The 8,207-nt window shown below is 42.9% G+C and overlaps 1 protein-coding gene across 1 annotated transcript; it reads left to right on the plus strand.

Moving 5' to 3' along the window:
* LOC139471715 (uncharacterized) lies at positions 1-3,518 on the plus strand. Its single transcript, XM_071254192.1, has 2 exons — positions 1-122; positions 2,011-3,518. The coding sequence occupies exon 2, from the start codon at positions 2,020-2,022 to the stop codon at positions 3,016-3,018; it is 999 nt and encodes a 332-aa protein (XP_071110293.1). The 5' UTR covers positions 1-122; positions 2,011-2,019; the 3' UTR covers positions 3,019-3,518.
* Positions 3,519-8,207: the final 4,689 nt, after the last annotated feature.

Raw genomic sequence — 8,207 nt, forward strand, 5'->3', positions numbered from 1 at the left:
TCAACTCGGTTTCTTCCGCTATCACTTGAAATCTACGTCGTCGAGTGGTGCAATAACAAGTTACCCATAAAAGATGCCGTGACGCTTGTGTCTGTCCAGTATCGACCGTGTAAACAACACAGGTAAGTCTCATTCCACACGAATATCAATGTGTCAATATGTATACAGTTATTATCAACGTTTGACAACCAGCAGCGCGATGAGGAAGTAGGATTATTAACTTTTATCAACAGAACGTTTGCCGTGACAAGTGAGTATGGCTGTTCAAGCAATATCACGGATGGGGTTACAAGAAAAGGACTTAACACATTGAAAATACTTAATACTAAACTCGCTTCCGTGTAATACAAGTTTTATGAAACGAGTGAATAGTTCTGGAATATGAATCGCTTTCGGGGATGCTGGTGGAATGGACCCGTGTATCACGAACACCGTATGTAAGACATTGTTAAATGTATTTGAAGCACGCATTTTGGTATTAAACAATGTGTAATACAGCTGTATGTTTATAAAAACGGGTGATCTCTTACCGGATTAGTAGTAAAAACGTTTATCAAGTAGCTATCAGTGATATGAGGTATTTTGCATGTGCTATGAAGGGGTTGTACTAGTCAATGTCAATTGACGTCCACTTTGTGTGAGTTCATTGGAGTATGAACCTTCATAGAGTGAGGGCCAAACTGTATGAACGGCGGAGCTGAATGTTAGTCAGCCAGGGTAATACGAGTTACGTCCTTTGGTGCGTCGTCTGCGCGTCTTGCTTTTCGTGACAATGTGGTCCAAACAAGGTGAAAATGTCTTGCATTCACTTGCAGATATATACATTTTACAATTTTACGTTATGGTATATGATAAAGAGGCTACTATACGGCAGTTTTCGTTTCATACCCGATACCAACACAAAGACGACATATCAGCCCGAGGGACGAATGGTTGAGGGCAGATATGTATGGGATAACATGGGGTATGATATGAAAACTGCCGTATTATAACAGTATGTAGTAAGGAGACTATATATATTTTCAGGAACAGCTACAAAAACATATTTTTTGTAAGTAAAATTATGAGCCTAAACATATTTTTTAAATACTTCGTAGCCTGATAAGTTGTAGCAGTTTCACGAGGGGGACATGTTGTTATATGCGCCCCGCGTTAGATTTTATTCCAGGAGTCGGAGGTAAAAAAGTATATGTTCGGTCCGATGGTAAGTAAGTGTTGGCTTAGCGCCTCCCATTTCTGGTAAACCAGCCACCATATTGCTGGAATATTGCTGACGTTGGTATAACACCAAAATCACTTGAACGCCGCCTTGGGCAGACTGATCATTAGTACCTCAGCACTATGATGTCGTGCAAACTCAGCATTGAAATATAACCCGAAGTGATGTAGGTGTTAGGCGTTTACCCCTTTAGTCGGTATCACGAGCAATTTACAGGCAATGGTCCTAACAAAACTGAGTGTGAATCTAGGATTCCAGCCCACGATCATAGGATTTTGAAACGCCCTATAAGGGGCGCAACGAATATTGAGGGCTTAATGACAGGGCCATCCATTGAGTGTTTGTTTCTATTACTCAAGAATCTAACGAATTCGGTAATAGACAATATAATCGCGGTGAAAATATCTTAAGAGTAAAATGAAACCATTTCAAGTTCTCACATTAGCTATATCCGACCCCGCCGGGATGAAATAATAAGGTACAGAGGGGTTAGTTCACCCTAAACTATTCAGGAAATTTGATTCCGTCAAAGGGTTTATATTAGACAATAGAAGCTGTACTCTATGGTTTGGATATATATTCCTAAACTCTATATTCATTGCCTGTGCTAGAATATGTTCTGATCTTTCGTGGCAACATTTTGCGGACATTTTTGGTGTAAATATAAATCCAAACTGGTTGTTCCACTGGTGTCTTGTTAAGAAACGGAATTCCACTGTGACATATATACGTATTGTCAGATGTATCGTTTGACGGCCTTCTTTAAATTGTCATATTCTGTGATTTTCCAGACCTTCACCATGTTTTCCGAGAGCAACAGAGAAGATCTTAAAACCAAGGGCTACACTGTCATTCAGAATGTACTGACTGAGGAGGAGGCAGACAAATACAGGGGCGCATATGATGATTGGCTGAATCAGTTTGAAGGGGCGTGGCCTCCTACCACTAAATCCCTCATTCAAAAATTCAAAGTCGGTCATATGGAGCCAACATGGGCAGTGCGCATGAAGGCAAAACCAGTCTTTGCCCAAATATGGGGAACTGAGAAACTTTTGACAAGTTTTGATGGAATCGCTATTGGGCGCCCCCCAGAAGAAGGAGAGGAGGATTTCTATGTTCCTGGGCAGGACTGGCTTCACGTCGACCAGAACTCCTCGAGGGTGGGGCTTCATGGATACCAAGGGGGAGTTTACCTTGAGCACTGTGCAGAAGATGACTGGACATTTGAGGTCATAGAAGGGTCTCATCATTTCTTTCAGAAATACTATGAAGAATGTGAATATGCCGTGGAACAACTGAAGAAAAATCCAACATGGCGTGTTCGAAACTTCCGGGATGAAGACGTCCAATGGTTTAAAGAACATTGTAACTGTGATCGTAAACGGGTTCCGGTTCCGAAGGGGGGAATGGTCGTGTGGGAATCCAGACTTGTCCATGCAAATATCCGGCCCTTGATTCGTCGCAAGAATCCCGGTAGGTGGCGCTTTGTGGTGTTTGTCTGTATGGCGCCAGCAGTATGGGCAGACGAGGAGTCGCTTCGGAAGAAACAGAAGGCTTACAAGGAAATGTTGCTCACAAAACACTGGCCTTGCAACGGCATAAGCTTTTTCAGAGAAAGAGCCCCGAGACTGAGAGAGATGAGTATTAAAGTTGTGTCCGAGCTGCCCCCATCGGCAACCACAGTAGCAGCTCAGCAAGCGGCTGGAGTTCTGCCCTATGAGCCCTCTCCCGAGGACGAACATTTCCTAAACAGAAAGCCAAAATGGCGGCCTTTGCCGGGCGCGGAAGCATCCGAGTGACAGTGAAATTCAACCTTTTCATCAATATTGTGGCCATAGTATGGCGGGGGACACCAAGGATAGACTTCGCACATTGTTTCCATGTGGGGAATAGAAATCCGGCTCTTCAGCTTTCTGGTACTACTATGCTAGATAGATACGGTGATTATCTCTCTGGCAATAGTAATGTATCTGTATTTGCAGTGAGATGTTCCCTGTAGCAAAACGGATACTTATTTAAAGGTCCAGATCTGTGGAATTAGAATAAACCAGAGCAAATTGGCCTTGTCACCCTGAAGACCAAGTACCATTCCCACGTGGATACATTATGTATTGGGGCTGTTAAACATCGCCCCTACAAGAACACTAAAGAGTGATTTACCATGATTCCATTTTCAATGTGACATGCGAATGTGAACACACCCGAGGCTTTGACGTTTATTTAAGCTGCGCCTTCCAGATCTCCTTACTGAGAAGGTCACGTCATACTTGCACGGGATGTTTGTACGATTCTTAAGTTTGTTTTTATAAAACTTCATTTACAAAATGTAATTTAATATTTTAATACTATTATATATATATATATATATATATATATATATATATATATATATATATATATATATATATATATATATATATATATATATATATATATATATATATATATATATATTCATATTATTATATCTTATGAAAATTAAACACTACTTTGTAACTGGGGTCGGTTGACTTTCCGGATGTTGCGATTTCTCTCCAGATGAGTTGCTTTGCTTTATCGCCGCTTTGAACATTTTGTCAGTATAAAAGTATATAGTATATAGTATAAAAGCCGGAAGTAAAGTGAAGTAAATATTTAGCCTTTGGTGCTTCCATCGAATACGGGCATTGTGCTGAAAAACTAGGGATAATAAACGATACGAGCGTGTGAGGGAATTTCAGGGTGGAGTGGAGTAAGGTGTGCTGATGAAAGGTAGTGGAGTCGAGAAGGTGGGTAGGTAGGGGTGGATGAGGGAAGGGTAGGGTGGAGTGGAGTGAGGTTTGCCGATGAAAGGTAGAGTAGGGTAGTGGAGTGGAGTGGGTAGGGTGAGTTGGGGTAGGGTTGAACTGGGGTGAGGTGTGGTGGAGTAGAGCAGAGAAGAGCGGGGAAAGGTGGGGTGAGATGGAATTGGTTAGGGAAGGGTAAGGTTGGCGGAGTATTGGTGTCACGTGTTGTACAATGTGAAAGGACAAGGCTTAGTGTGAAGGTGTGTGGAGTGTAACGCTACAACCTACAACATACGATGGGTTAGAGTCGTTACAAGTGTGTATGACATAGGAGGCACTCGATACATTAGCAAAGCTGTAAAGCACTTCAAGTGCTTAATGTACAGTTGAAATAATAATGTAAGAAATAAACTACTGATGACTTGATACTGTTTATAGTTAAATGTCATTTGCAATTGTCCAACGCTGTCATACTTCTCATATCGATATCATCCTAGTGATATCCAATCTCTTGGTCAAAGTTAAACGTGTCGACTATTGTCACCAAACTGGGGCTGATCCGGTGTATACAATGACGACACACTACATATATCATGACTGAGGAGACACACACAATGCATTGATAGACGGACAGACAAACACATTGAGACAGCGAGATGGTGATATACATAAATACTGGTTTGGGTTTGGGTTTGTTGTTGAACGCCACACTCAGCAATATTCCAGCTATATGACGGTGGTCTGTAAATAATCGAGTCTGGATCAGACAATCCAGTGATTAATATCATGATCATCGATCCACGCAATTGGGATCGATGACATGCATCAACCACGTCAGCGAGCCTGACCACCCGATCCTGTTAGTCGCCTTTTACGACAAGCATGGTTACTGAAGACCTATTCTACCCCGGATCTTCACGGGTCACATAAATACCGAGTAACCTAAAAGAAGGTGCGACATTACAGACACTATAATCGATGGTGAGATACTGTTACAACGAGTCTACAGTGTGGGTGTTGTTGGTCACTGCATGTGACTTCCTTCATAATTCAACATTTTGTCTACTTGTGTGTCTACTTGTGCATTGTTTTTTGTTGATGTATTTTATTTTTTATATATAAAAAATACCTATTTTATATGCCCCGTCAAATATCTTTCTTTAGAAGATGTTTCTTGTTTAACATGTCCCAGGATACCCATGAGATGAGGGGCTAACAATATACGCACACCCATTGTCACTCATCAATGTTGACACTGAAAGATCTCGAATGTCCAGTCGATATCTATACGCATAGCAAATGACTGACCCAGTTTAGCAATATCCTCTCTGGCCAGGGACCGTATCAAAAGGAATACAGAAACAGCTAATATAATGCGTGTGCTCATCATCACTGGTGTCGATTAAACGGAACACATGTGAAATGTAGGTAGATGTAAACACCCCCAGAAGCACAGTTGTTATTATTTGAATGGAGGTATTATATCATATATCATGTTATTTTATTTATGAAATCAGCTGTTCTTTTTATTAGTTTTGCGGTTATTTTGCGACTAATTACACTTTACACGAAATTAACATCTGGGAAATATATATATATATTTATAAATGATTGATTTATATAACGCATCTTATCCAGACACTCAAGAGCGCTCAGTCATATGCTCTTTTGAAAAAAGATAGTCTTGAGTACTACTAATATCAACAGATCTAATGACATCCACTGGAAGCTCATTTCATAGGGGGGCACGGGTGGCCTGGTCGTCTAAAGCCCCGCGTTTCGCTGTGCAGAGTTGCGTCCCTTGGGCACGCCAGAAACCTATGATTGTGGGTTCGAATCCGCGTTCGCCCCGATCATGTTTCTAGGATTGTCAGCACCATACCCTCGCTCGTGGGTTTCACTGAAGTGGTAAACGTCTGAGACCTGCATCACTTCGGGCTTTCCTCCACATTAAGCTAACACGCCGTGATATCACTGGAATACTGTTAAAAGCGGCGTTAAAACCAACTCACTCATGGTTGTTTGCAGTATTTCACTCATATCCTGGGTGTCAACTTGATGTTGGAGGGATGTCCGAATTCGAAGTGATGCAGGTCTCCAACGTTTATTTAAGTGAACCCACGAGCACCTGGACACTTATTCAGCACCAATTTCGGATTCGAACCCACTCTCATGGGGTTTCTACACGCCTTAGAGACACATCACTGCACAGCGAATTGAGGCGCCTTAGACGCCTGGGCCATCCGTTCTGCGACCCTTAAATAAGGACCATAAGAGGTCACTGTGGAAATATGATGACACGGGGGTAATATTACTGATTTGAATGACGACAAAATGACGTTTTCAAACTTTATTTTTGTCGTTCAAGACCCCTGATGTCCCCAAAGGATGCAATGTTTCAATACAATCATGACAATACGTCCTTATGTTAGCATGGGTGTATCGGTTTACCGTGACAGTTTCACAAATTTCAATTTACGACCTTGTAACTTTATACGAACTTTATACTCTCGTCACCAGAGAGGTCAAGGATTTCAACGTGAGAGTCAAAACAAAGGGAATTTCTCTCCGAACACCGCCTATTGGACAGGTATATCGTGGAACTTGCATAACTTTCCATAGGAAGTGATCTCCGAACGCTGACCTTTGGTCGAATATATCAGTTGCCATGGCGACGACATCGGGGATATAATTTCCACGGGAACAGCGCTCTGAAAGCTAACTATTGGTCGAGTTTATCTAGGAGCGTGCATGATTTGCAATGGTAACGCCACCATGAACATTATTCCCATTATATGATTTATCAATGAAGTAACCAACAGGAATCACACCCGAGTCTGTAACCAGTGGTCGATCTGGCGCTCGGGCTCTCCTCTCTGTATGTGCATCAACAGCGTGTCCTTACGTCGTCTCCTCTCTGTATGTGCATCAACAGCGTGTCCTTACGTCAACGTCTCCTCTCTGTATGTGCATCAACAGCGTGTCCTTACGTCAACGTCTCCTCTCTGTATGTGCATCAACAGCGTGTCCTTACGTCAACGTCTCCTCTCTGTATGTGCATCAACAGCGTGTCCTTACGTCAACGTCTCCTCTCTGTATGTGCATCAACAGCGTGTCCTTACGTCAACGTCTCCTCTCTGTATGTGCATCAACAGCGTGTCCTTACGTCAACGTCTCCTCTCTGTATGTGCATCAACAGCGTGTCCTTACGTCAACGTCTCCTCTCTGTATGTGCATCAACAGCGTGTCCTTACGTCAACGTCTCCTCTCTGTATGTGCATCAACAGCGTGTCCTTACGTCAACGTCTACTCTCTGTATGTACATCAACAGCGTGTCCTTACGTCAACGTCTACTCTCTGTATGTGCATCAACAGCGTATCCTTACGTCAACGTCTACTCTCTGTATGTACATCAACAGCGTGTCCTTACGTCAACGTCTCCTCTCTGTATGTGCATCAACAGCGTGTCCTTACGTCAACGCCACCTCTCTGTATATGCATCAACATCTTGTCCTTACGTCAACGTCTACTCTCTGTATGTACATCAACAGCGTGTCCTTACGTCAACGTCTACTCTCTGTATGTGCATCAACAGCGTGTCCTTACGTCAACGTCTACTCTCTGTATATACATCAACAGCGTGTCCTTACGTCAACGTCTACTCTCTGTATGTGCATCAACAGTGTGTCCTAACGTCAACGTCTCCTCTCTGTATGTGCATCAACAGCGTGTCCTTACGTCAACGTCTACGCTCTGTATGTGCATCAACAGCGTGTCCTTACGTCAACGTCTCCTCTCTGTATGTGTATCAACAGCGTGTCCTTACGTCAACGTCTCCTCTCTGTATGTGCATCAACAGTGCGTCCTTACGTCAACGTCTCCTCTCTGTATGTGCATCAACAGCTTGTCCTTACGTCAACGTCTACTCTCTGTATGTACATCAACAGCGTGTCCTTACGTCAACGTCTCCTCTCTGTATATGCATCAACAGCGTGTCCTTACGTCAACGTCTCCTCTCTGTATGTGCACCAACAGCGTGTCCTTACGTCAACGTCTACTCTCTGTATGTACATCAACAGCGTGTCCTTACGTCAACGTCTACTCTCTGTATGTGCATCAACAGCGTGTCTATACGTCAACGTCTCCTCTCTGTATGTGCATCAACAGCGTGTCCTTACGTCAACGCCTCCTCTCTGTATGTGCATCAACAGCGTGTCCTTACG

The sequence above is a fragment of the Haliotis cracherodii genome, unplaced genomic scaffold (assembly GCF_022045235.1).
Source record: "Haliotis cracherodii isolate W230 unplaced genomic scaffold, xgHalCrac1.p SCAF_23, whole genome shotgun sequence".
In the NCBI taxonomy this organism is placed as follows: domain Eukaryota; kingdom Metazoa; phylum Mollusca; class Gastropoda; order Lepetellida; family Haliotidae; genus Haliotis; species Haliotis cracherodii.

Excerpts from the sequence above, each read along its gene's own strand:
- LOC139471715 (XM_071254192.1), top strand. The coding sequence starts at position 2,020 with ATGTTTTCCGAGAGCAACAGAGAAGATCTTAAAACCAAGGGCTACACT.